This window comes from Juglans microcarpa x Juglans regia, chromosome 1D (assembly GCF_004785595.1).
Source record: "Juglans microcarpa x Juglans regia isolate MS1-56 chromosome 1D, Jm3101_v1.0, whole genome shotgun sequence".
Lineage (NCBI taxonomy): Eukaryota > Viridiplantae > Streptophyta > Magnoliopsida > Fagales > Juglandaceae > Juglans > Juglans microcarpa x Juglans regia.
Genome location: NC_054594.1, coordinates 43,408,416 through 43,421,208, shown reverse-complemented (window position 1 = coordinate 43,421,208; position 12,793 = coordinate 43,408,416). Strand labels below are relative to the sequence as shown.

Below are 12,793 nucleotides of genomic sequence, written 5' to 3'. Positions count from 1 at the left end.
TGTCTTCATTCCATTGTAAAAAACATATATAATTTAACTTATCTTCATTTCTGATGGTATTTTTGCGCTTTTTTTTTTTTTTTTTTTAAGAAAAGGATGATTCTCTAATTTTATTGATAGCCTTACTTACAGCGGAGGTGATGCTATTTTTGCTTGATGGAGGAACAAAACTATCCAAACGTATCTAGCTGAGGCCCATTACTTTCACAAAATCCAGCGAAATTTTATATCAAACTTTTTTTAAAAAACTCTTAAAACATTTCCTTCGGTTCTCTGCGTCCGAAATCCTAAACATCCAACTTCATACGAGATCAATTTCTTTAGAGCCAGGAATGATGAGTAATTCTTTTGGATTTGGAGAAATAATCCGTCAGTTCAACATAACCTTACACAACCAAGTGTATCAGTCTAAATCCCGATCAAAGTCAAATTCTCATTGTTTCAAAATGAAGAAATTCATTAACCTAATTCATCTCATAAAACCAATTCTATAAGAGATGATTGTTCATTCGTTATAAACATACTCAAGACCTTGTCCACAGGCAATGTGAGATTATTCTTCAACACCCTCCCTCACGTACAGGCCAGTATTTTTCCTGGTACTTATCATGAAATAAGTAATATGCGCCTCATTCGTTCTGTGGCTAGTTCTGATACCATGAAGAAATTCATGAGCCTAACTCATATTATAAAATCGGTTCTACAAGAGATATTGTTCACCCAAGACCTTGTCCACAGACTGAGATTATTCTTTATCACAAAAGATTGAAGCATTTGCATTCATATGGAAAAACTCTCGATCACCACCGGGGAAAAAAGTAAAAGGATGAGAAAACGAATTGGTGGAAACGCTACTAAAGAATCTCTATTTATTTATTGAGACACATCAATTTGATAAAGCTCACAAATAGGAAATGATTATTATAAGGCACGTTTACAATGCAAGAAGATTCCCCTCAACAAACAAGGGAACCAAGAATATCTAGAATTCGAATTGTAAAAAATAAAACAAAATCTGGGTAAGCATCACTAATTCAACCTTCTCTACATCCACAAAGGCACAGAAGAAATCGAGACAAAACCTCTGAATACGCTAAAAAGAAGGAAAGGGGGAGGGGTGTGACAATTTAAAGAGCAAGTGAGAAACTTTTTATACCATGTGCCCAACGACAAAATGCAACGTGCTATAATGCCACAACATCGGGAAAGAGAAACAACCAGTCCCCTATAAATCACTCATACACGTCCCCCTCCAGGAAACCTGGTATTGAAAACGAGAGGAATTAAACAGATGAAGAGAGGAACCTCCTTTTGAAATAATATTTGGTCAATTTCGCAAAAGAAAATGTAATTTCCATTCAACACTGAAAGCCTGTAGATACCATGAAAATATATCATCACAAAAAACAATTATTTCATTTCTGTCCAAAAACTTGTGAATTACATCCAAAAAAACATTGCTTTTTATGTGTCCAGAGGCCCTCCAAAATAAATCAGTTTCTTCACTGATGGCAATCCGAATGCCATCCGAAGAACCACACGGCCTTCTACCAAATGCTATATGCAAAATCTTTTCTCCAAAAGTCCAAAACTAATGATTCTAAATTACAGATTATTAAGCCATTGTAGAGATTCTTCATTTTTGTTTTGTTTTTTTCTGTTTTTTCCTTTCTGGTTAATGTGCACAGGCGTATGCATGTCTGGTTAGAATCTATTCATTACATCTGACATTCCCTATTATTTTCTCTCATCGTTTCTCACCTCAAGTAAGAGATCCATACAGCTGGGAACCTACTGGTGTGACGTAAGCACTGCCAACAGAAAGGAAGAACCAAGTCATGATAGAAATACCTAAACTTTCATGTTAAAAACAAAAACAGATCAATAAATATACCAAAGTTAAAGAATGCAAAACAAAAGAATTTTTTTTTATTTTCCTTTTGAGCGCGCCCCGGAGAGGGGGGGGGGGGGGACCTAAGTCAAATTCCTAGCAATGAAAAGTAGAAAAATTATCTACACACAAATCAACAATTTATATATGAATTGGTGCGCACACACAGGCAATGAAGAAAAGAAAAAACATCTATAATTTTGTGCCCATACTTGTAATAAGCATAGATGTAAATTCCATATGATACGAGAAGCAACTAGCCAAATGGCTGTAAACGGAAGTTATAAGGCTCTAAGAATCAAATGCAAAGAAATTCATATATTGATGTTACTACAACTAGCAGACAGGAGTTGGTCATTTGCTATACAGTATCATACTAGATGTGATGCATACAAATGCCAAAAATATAGTTCCTATAGATAAAGCATACTAATAACAAAACAACAATAGCAAGGATGAAAATAACAACAAAAACAAAAATGACGGATAATTACAATCACAAGTAGTTGTAGGGTTAGTTCTAGTAGATATAGTGGGTGAAGAAAACAAAAAAGCAAGTTGCGAAAATGGGAGTTAGAAGTGGCACTTTAGAATCAATTAATCACCAGATACAAAATTTGGATTTTCATACTGGCCCAACCAATTGCTTTTAGGCGGACGGGGTTCCTTCATTATTCGTACCCCACTCTTCTTCAGCCTCGTTACCGTTAACGAGTACCACACCATCTGTTGAATCAGCATCCACTACGACGGCCTCCTCTTGGCTTTCTTCTTCACCATTGTGTTCCTCTGCATTCTGTTCCTCTCCATTCTGCAACTCATAACATAAGTTCACATGATCATGAAAAAAACAGAAATCAGATTGATACAAGCACATCAAAGAATTTGAAACAGCAAAACACTGTACATATCAGACATCTCTAAAACGTTGCCCACATAAAATTATGGACCTATTTGCATTAAATAAAACCAAAGACATTTTCCATTAGAAATCTATAGGTAGGGTCTACCTCATGATTTGCGTCTCCATTTTCAAGGGGTTCCTCATCATCCACTTGCATGGTTCTGAAAGCTTCCACAAGTGTGTGGTGTGATCTGTCAGCATGGTCAACATATTCACGTGCCGGAGGATAAACACCCCTACAAAGCAGTCAAACAAACACAGTTAATACAAACTCTTTATTCCTTATTAAAATAAATAAATACTATCAATTTGGATAGTATACATGGAGAAAGGCTTGACAAGAATCTCAAGCAAAACATTATCCAGCAAAAAGCTGGTAAATGCATGAGTGCTTAATACCTCGTCTCGGCAACTCTGGACTCTACAGAAAGAGCAACTTGCCAATCCTCAAACAAATTAGGATACTCCTCAGGATCAGCTAAAGATTCAGCAGCTTTTGGATTAACCTACAAAATCAAAGTTACATTGAACAATCTACACAATCAGGATAGATCCATACAAATATATGTACATGATTAAGCACAGCCTTTTGGATTACAACAGACTATACCCTGTATTTGTTATCACAAACTTATAATTGATATTGGGTGACCAAGGCCTGTTATTACAAAATCTGAACCAAGCACAATAAACAGGTGAAAAACAGTAACCTTATTAAGGTCCTTTCTCCAAATTGCAACTATCTCTGAGACCTTGCTTGGAAGATAAGATCGTGCCATCAAGGCAGCCTCAGGTATCCGATTGCTGCAAAAATATAATTTCTAGAATTATATTCTCACACTTCAAGTATAGAATAAAAAATATAATTAAAATAATATACCTTTCCAACAACAGCTGAAGACACTCTTCTAATTTACCCAACATGAATAAGCAAAGAAATGCAACATTGTTCTTCCCCTGCTCTTTAGCACGGGATGCAAGTTGTGATATCCCTTCAGCATCACCTAAAGAAGAATAGAGCAGCAATAAACCACTCAAGTCCATTGCATGCTTTAAACATTCCTCAGCCATTTCTAACTGCAACAATCCAATAAGAGAGGAATGTCAATCAAGTGAAAAATCCAAACAAAAACAAGCATTTAATAGGATAAATTTCTAGAGAAGTGTGGCTCAGTAAACATTTGCTATGCCACAAGAGGGTAAGAATCTAACCACCAACTTCTAATAGAAGCCTGCTAGGAGGATAAGAAAAATTTGACCCACATTTGTCAGGTTTAAATCATTTTCAACCCTAGATTACGGTCTTAATTACCCATACCTAGAGCTAAATGAGGTATGAGCTCTTTATAAAATTTCTACATAAACCCTTGACAAGTTAACGGTTCATTTAATAAGAAAATTGAAGCACATGTTCAATTTTTTGAAACAATATCCTATCATACAGATATGGATAGTAGGAAAAAGAAACCGAGATGCTTTTCTAATACAGTGAAATTTATATTGAGCAAGATTATAATGCAGATCATGACCTTTCCAGTGGACATAGCCAATTCTCCCAACTGCTTCCATTTAGACTCACTCTGCACTTCCGAGGCAATGCTCTACCAAAAAAGCATATGAATATACTTATCAAAAAAAAAAAAAAAAAGCATATGAATATCACTTGGGAAATAATAGGTAAATGAACATATTATTCTTCAAAAGAAAATTTTAAATGTTCCAATGCTTGAGTAGACAATAGATCTCAAGCAACTCATAACCTCTCAATGACATAAATGAATTAGATTTACCTTTGCAACCTCTAATCTTCCAAGCTGTATGGCCAGCTCGAATCTATAATCAGGGTCTGTGGCTACTTCAAGAGCATCCTCAATCATTCCACGTGATTCCAAGAAACGAGCCACACTATCAATAAAAGAAAACCATTATTTAGGATCCACGAAACATTTCGATCCCTGAAATTTCACATAATAATTTTAGTACAAAAAGATTTGACGAGAGAGAGAGATCCAATATGCAGAGGTAGCCACCACCCATCTTGAAACAACATACAAATCATAGACATGTAAATAATATACTTTTATAATGAACAGGACACTAACGTCCAACATCTACCCAATAGAAACATTAGGTCTGCGCAACAGGGGATGCCACTATATGCCTACAAACAAACCATTTGGAACCGCTTGGACCATAAATGAAATGCTGCTATTGTGTCCAAACAGCCAAATGTTAAAAATAAAAAGAAAATCCTGTAAATAAGAAAAATTAAAATGCCATTGCCTTCATTTTGCCAATTCAAATTCTATACGTACCTATTATGATGCTCCTTTGGAATTGACGGTAACACTTCACTGGCCCTTTCTAGGTCTCCACGCATCACAAGAGTCTTATACTCAATCAAGCTAACAAGTAATGTGTATCCAATAACGCTGCATGACCAAATAGAATATACAAGAAAAGTTTAAAGATAAACCAACCGGCTATAGACTTCCATGGACAGCGACCAAAACCCTACTTACTTGAACTCTTTGTCAATTAGATACACCCGACTTTGACCCGCAAGGTAACCCAACAAATACATTGGCCGGTCCAAATGAAACATTGTTGTCACCTAAATAAATAGAGTAATTATCAAGATGGCCTTTCAAATCCATGGATGGAGAAAATCTGGATATAGTATACAAGTTTCAGCCAAAAAATGGACCATACCTCACCACCAACACAGTAATTGAGCCTCCAGGAGGAGTTGTTATAAATGAAACAATCCCCAACCCATATACCAGTTCTGACACGTTCATTCACTTCATGAAGAAGTTCAAAGGCATCCTCAACACCTTGCTCATCTACAGGTCTTCCACTATCGAAATAAGAAGAAACTACATCCCTCTGCAATTGAAGAACAAATCAAGTTCATAATAAATTGCACTAAACCACACATACAAGAGTGGGCACGTAAAAAGCGAAAAAAAATCATTAGTCTCCTACAAAGAAACTTTTTAAGTGGAAGACAAGATTAAAAAGATCCTTACACTGTACTTCAGGATGTAGAATGATGTATCACTGGCAATTGCCACCAAATCTCCACTATCAGCCCAATAGAGGTTCTGAGATTAGAATGAAAGAGTGAAACATAGAAAATAGTACAGATGAAAAAAAGGCAACTGAAAGGGATATGATAATACATCATTACTTACTTTCACATTAACATCAATTCGTCGAATCAACCTGCATTCAGCCCAATCATAGAAACAAATAAAATCATTTGAGCACATTGCCAATAAAGCTCCCCCATAAATACGATCAGCCGAGAAGGTTGGACGCACGCTCCTTTTCTCCTGATACATACAATCTCCATTAAACTCAACACAAGATCACTAAAATTAAGATTAATATTCATTAAATTGGCCAATGAAATGGAACCAATATTCATAATTAGCACGTGATACTGATAAATGAGACAAATTCAAAACCAGTCATCCACTTGGGGAGATTTCTATGCCCCTTCCCTAATATATGTTACAACTTTCAATCATCCAACCATCATAATGTGTTTGAGGAAATGAAACTGAAAATCAGCTTCCAACATTAGCGACAATAAATTAACGGTTATCTTCATTCTCTTTATTGGACATATTGACAAACCTGGAAATTTTTACTGAAAATCTTGATCTTTGATGTACTTTCTCTAACAGCATATTCTCCATCTGACGACCAAGCAAATTCCAAAGCCGAACCAAATGATCTGTTTCTCCATGCCAAAGCTGTATAGATAATGTACTCACCATCTCCACAGACAACAACAAACCTCCCATTGGGTTGTGCTTCAAGTTCTGAAAATAACAAATAGTAGAAAACAACGTCAGTAGAACTTACAAACAGATACACAAAAACAATTCACAAGTCCTGAAATTCTTCACATCGTATCTTATATTCCACACGCATTAAACAACAGTTTTCTTTCTACACAAAGTACAGTACACGTAACTTACAAAAATACATCTCTTTATCATCACAAAAATTACATGGTAGAAGCAGAAGAAATGAAAACACACTAACATACTAATGAAATCACAGAGAACTCAAAAGCAGACCAGAAGGATGCCATATAACCTGTGGATAAAGGTCACAGGTTCCCAGTTCCTTTACGGCCAAAGGCAGTCTTTCTCCATCAGCAACCTAATAATCAAAGCAAGAAGAAGTTACATGGCCATCAAAAATAACATTTATTTCCAGGTGTCATGTCATGCAACAAACTAAGGATACTTTGGATTTGCAAAATGGCTATTCCCATCCTAAAAGGATTCAAATTCTTTCTTGGAAACAACACATAAAGGTCTCGTTGGAATTTATCAAAATTCATAAAATATCTGAGTCCCACAATTTTTTTTTCCAAAACAAAAACCATTATTTTTATTTTCAACCTTAAAATAATAAAAAAATGTAAGAGAAAAGGAAAAAGAAATTTGATTAATATTGTGAGGGTGGCCAGCAGTGGGCCACCTCACAAAATGCCAGGGGTGGTCGGACCACCAATGGATTGGGATTTGAACCACCCATGGCATTAAGGGTTGGGTGGCCGGCCACCATAGAAATTATATATATATATATATATATATATATAATTTTGCTTTAGAGAAATAACAGAATTTTTGAACAATTAAATTGTTTGCCCCCAATAATAGCTATCCTCTCAAAGAGGAATATGAATTCCTCATTCCTAGTAACAAAACTATGGAATATCTATTCCACAGGAGCCTATTCCGCAAACCAAACATGTCCTAAGGGTCCTTGTTAATTGAATTCAAACCTCCAAATCTGCTCCCACACTCTTAATGTTCACGGTTTGAATTTCATTATGCTTAGCCCAAATTATTTTTCCACTGTTGTCCATACTAGCAACAGGTTCTTCTCGACCAAGCTTCACCATAATGGTTCCTTCATCATAACCAATCACAACCCTGGACAGAGAAAAAAACGTTTTGTAGATTTTAGAATGAAGAATAACAAGAACATGGTAATCACAATTTGAAAGATATAAAACAACTTCAAAACAATAACACATGGGCCGAATTTCCCAAAACTTCACCTTATACAAAGAATTTCAATTCATGAGAATAAACAACTCAAGAAGAGATGTGCCAGTAGACATAAAAACAATTTAAATGATGATTCCCACACTGTCTAAGCAAATAAGCAAACTTCACAAATTAAAGTGCCCCATAAGATGATCTGAACCAAATCAATACATTTATAATATCCAATAATGAAAATACATCCGCAAAGTACTTCAAGCTTACAGGAGTAACGATGATGATATTCAATTAAGACAAAAACCTTATCAAGAAACTTACCGACGAGAACCTTTCATATATCCAATAGCCCAAACTCTTTCAAGACCATAATTCAATGTGTTTTCAAGCCTGTAAGTAGATGAAATTGCTTAAATTTCTGAAAGTTAAGGGTTGGACAAAATAAATAAACTCAGTTATATATTATTAGGGTTTTCTAAGGAAAAAAAAAAGGAAGAAATAAATTATGCAAAAATAAATGAAATAGGAGAAGATAAAAAAGGGCTATGTTTATGTATAAGTTTCAACATTGTGTCAATCCTGGCGATGACTCAAATTTGAAACTCCAGTCCAATTGAACCATTTATCACGTAATTTTTTTATAAAGGCACTACCCAGATACACAGGATGTAAACCAGGGAAACACCTATCTAGAAAATTTATTATATAAATATTAAAGATGTCCACATTCATTAGGTCATTTTAACTAGACCAAAATGATTCGTTCTCATGTTTCCATAAGCAAGGTTACAAGTCGTGGAGAAGATGTATCATCCACTACCTAAAGCACTTGCAATTCCCTGGACCTTCTTCCTAACAAAAATTGTTTGATAAGGATATCTAGGAACCTATAAGGCATAAAAGAAGGTAGGGAGGAAAGGAAAAAATACTAAAAAATAAAACACCAAACATTGTTTCAATACTTCACCTAAATAAAAACCTGTTCATGAACACTAGTTAATTTGAAATCATTCATCATTGCATGAATGAAACTGTTATGCAGAAAACAAATTGATTCACAGCCAAAAAAGAAAAGTCTAAAAGGGAAAAGAGGGCAGGGAAAAAAGGTTCACTGGCCAAACCCATCTCAGAGACAAAACTCAAGAAAGTTTAGCATAAAACATGTTACCTATAAGTGGTGGAATGCCATATTCGAACTGTTCCATCTTCAGAACCAGTTATTATTATAGGAAGGTCAGGATGAAAACATACTGCAGAGACATTGTGCGTGTGGCCGTCTAGTGTCTGGACACAGCTTTTGGTCTGATAATCCCACACCTGCTTTCATAAAAATTTTCTAGCCATAAATGTTCCAGATCATCGTACATAGATTTAAACAAAAGTTTCTTGGCCAAAAAAAAAAAAAAGGAACAAGTGACAGACCTTAGCAGTGTGATCGTCAGAACCAGTAATTAGATAAGGTTTATCACCACCAGTAAAGTAATCAACACAATTAACACCTTTCTGATGGGCATCCAATGTAAAATTTGGGTCGGGGGAGCCAAGATTCCAAATCTAGAAAGAAAATAAAACTAAAGCATTATAAGCATAATTGAACCAGATGAGGGAAATTACAAGGAAAATGGTCACCAACGACAAATCCCATTATACCTTTATGGTGCGATCGAGTGATGCACTAGCAAATGTATTGGTGTCTTTTGGATTAAACGTCACTTGCATCACGTAATGGGAATGCCCTTCAAAAATCTGAGTACAGACCCAACCTTTTTCCCAATCCCAAAGCTTTATGAGCATATCATCAGATGATGACAGCACATATGGAAGGGTAGGATGGACAGCCACACACCTAATGTAATCTGTGTGTGCCTCAAATACTTTTATCTTATCCATTGTGTTGTAATTGTATACACGAATAAACATGTCATCAGCTCCAGCAACAACCCATTGCTTGCGTGCTATAAACTTGGTTGACCTAACTGTAAAGAGGGACATAGCTTTAGCACCCTAACTCAAATAACCCCAACAAAGATAAAGCAACAAAATGATTTTCTCAATATCCTCATCAAGCAAGAGAAGATGATTAGACTTCAAAGTAAAAGTAATTTCAGATACCTGGTAGCTCCGTCACCTCAAAAGACTTTGCCATGGTCTGATACAGGGAGATTTAAGTTAGACATCAATGGCTAGAAATATCACTAAAGCACTCTAAATACATAACACCAGTCCTTTTTATTAGCAAACACGCCTACTACGAGTATGAAAGACCAAATAAAATCATATAAAGGACTTCAATGCATCGCATGGTTGATTATATTGTAGGCACACATGGTGTCTTCCCAAGTGCTGAATTTAAAACATAGAATGAGCAGAAAGTAGAGATCACATTAGTTCAGTTTTTTGTTATAAGTAAACAAAGATTTTACTGAAAAAAAACATATAAAGATTAACTCCTAAAGTTCATATATTATTCCATCAAAACATGAAAGTGTGCTGAGGCAAATGATTCAAGGCACACAAACAAACGGACACGTGTTGGTACACATGCATATGTGCACGCGTGTGCATATAATACACGCTCACGCAGAGAGTGAGAGAAATGCCGTACATATTTGAAACAGAATAGACATGAAGAGGATCAAAGCTGAACTAAGACATTAAATGACACCATCATAGCACAAGCATTTGGGATTTTCATCATCACCAAGTTCATGAGAGAAGCCTCCAAGGCATTGTGCAGAAGCAAGAAAGAAAATCAAATCAACATGGAAAGACGCTGCCAAGGGATTCTTCTTAGTGAATTGCAAACATAGTATTCACAAACTATAAGAATTGAAATCTACACCATACACGAATCATGTGGTGTGATGCTCTTAGGACAGTGAATCACTAATTATGTCCATCCTTTTTCCCCCAAAGAAAAAGCACTATCTTCCATAGGTTCGGGATTTATGTGTGGCACAATGAGAGAGATGCTTCTATAATGGATTTTGACAAAGAAAAATCATGAATCAGTCAAAAAGGTTCCTGCCATTTCAATCCACTTGAAAATACAAGAAGTTTTCTTCGGGGGCAGGCGGGGGGGGGGGGGGGGGTGCTGCTTGAAAAATGTGGTCACTAGAAAGGTATTTTCCGCAAAATTTCTTTCTATCCAGTGACTGAGGATTCCCTCAGGATATGTTCGTATTCTGTCCCCTTAACGCGATGTACACTCCTCAGGGAAGGCTCTAGCTATCCATTTAAAGATCGTTAAAAAATAAAAAATAAAAGCAAGTTCAGTACAACTTTTTCAAGGTTTCATGCAGATCTCACCTTGTTACAATTAACAACAAAATGCCCAAAAGAGAAAAAGAAGTTTCCCAGGTCATTACTGTCCATCGAAACACTACCATACCTGTGATTGGTAGTTCCAGATACACACGGTTCCTGAATACAAACTCGCAAGAATCCTGAACCAAATTTACATGCATCAGACTTCACTACATTACCCTTAAATTCTCACAATAAACCTTATATTTTCAAATTACATAGTTGTAAAGTCATGGTTTTGCATGGCAAATGCGTTATTCCTAAATAAATTTTTCCCCTAGAGTGCTTTGGAAAACAATTTGACAATGGGAACCACAACTCAGGAACTCGTATATAGCATTGCTCTACCACAAGCTATGTTAACTCTAAAAAAAAATAGTACAAATTTTTGTCTAATAGTATATGAATAATAAGAATAACATAGAATCTTGAGTTTACCATGGTTCTGTGGGATGCAGATCTGCAGACTTTACTCTTTCTGATCTTTGAGCAAGCTTTCTCTGATACAAAGATTAACAAGAAAAGACCGTTATTCAGACAATTAGCAGGTTCAAATTCACATCCTGCCTGGTTTATGCGAACCATTTAACACATTAGAATGAAATTTTCTCAGTAACGAAATAGAGAATGCCTAAATTCCCGCCGCGGGGGTGGGTGGGGGGGGGGGGGGGGGGAGGGAGGGATACGAAAAAACACCAAGGGACTTGAGATCTAATTTCAAAGTACCTTGATTTCCAGTCTGAGAGGCTGTACAAACACAAATAACAAAACCAGACAAAAAAACGAGTCAGTTATCAGCCAAACACTAGATCTCTCGTAGAAAATGTAGCTTGAATAATTTTAAGTCTCGCGTTCGAATCAATTAATATCAAACCCATTTCATTCTATCTAACCGACTACGAGATCAGAAATTACAATCGAATCGAATAGAATTTGTGCCAGATCTAAGCTACAATGAAATGCAAAAGCGTTTGAGAAATGAAATCGAATAGAAAAGCTCACCATCTTTTGCGGATTTGATAATACAGTAGCTTCGATCGGAACCAGGAAATCAGAGATCGAAATTCACGAGCCCTACAGATCGAAGAAAGGGAGCGGGAGGGAGGGAGAGTGAGCGGGGAGGGGGGGGGGGGGGGGGGGTGTTTCGGTGTTGAATCGGAGAGACCTGTGTAAATATTACTCACTAGTTAAGAGAAGGAATTTACCAAACTATCACTGGGTGGGATATTCTAGTGCGGAATGGCGTATGATAAAGGAAACGGAGTTGACGGATCCAACGATGGAATTAAATTAAATGAACGATTAGTGCCGGTGCCGCCATCTGCCACGCTGGCAAGGAAGGCCCACTTGTAGATCCTTTGTAAAATTAGAATTCTTAATTTTGATGAAATTACTATTTATTTTTATATTTTATATTTATAATTTTTTATAAAATGTAAGTATTTTGCATATGATATGAGAGTAGTTTTCATTGGGTGGGGTGTGGGGGTAATGAACGGCTGACAAGAATTTTTTGTTATATAATATATTCTAATTTCTAAAATATATTACAAAATAAATATTAATACATAAATTATAATAAAATAAATAAATATTAATAGGGAGAAAAAATAAAAACCAGGCATGCCGCACGTGGCCTGCATCCCAGGTAAACTTGAA

General features: G+C 36.0%; 1 protein-coding gene across 1 annotated transcript; it reads right to left on the bottom strand.

Annotated features, from left to right (window-relative positions):
• Positions 1 to 1,153: 1,153 nt before the first annotated feature.
• Positions 1,154 to 12,304, bottom strand: LOC121257980 (coatomer subunit beta'-2). Its single transcript, XM_041159293.1, is given in 27 exon segments — positions 1,154 to 1,261; positions 1,762 to 1,811; positions 2,573 to 2,702; positions 2,902 to 3,031; positions 3,195 to 3,301; positions 3,506 to 3,599; positions 3,676 to 3,872; positions 4,325 to 4,396; positions 4,586 to 4,700; positions 5,111 to 5,227; positions 5,318 to 5,409; positions 5,508 to 5,684; positions 5,828 to 5,902; positions 5,993 to 6,133; positions 6,441 to 6,616; positions 6,619 to 6,628; positions 6,909 to 6,974; positions 7,606 to 7,756; positions 8,150 to 8,218; positions 8,997 to 9,145; positions 9,251 to 9,382; positions 9,479 to 9,804; positions 9,941 to 9,977; positions 11,220 to 11,274; positions 11,573 to 11,634; positions 11,861 to 11,881; positions 12,137 to 12,304. Coding segments are annotated over 26 exon segments (2,724 nt in total). The 5' UTR covers positions 12,140 to 12,304; the 3' UTR covers positions 1,154 to 1,261; positions 1,762 to 1,791.
• Between the last annotated feature and the right edge of the window lie 489 nt (positions 12,305 to 12,793).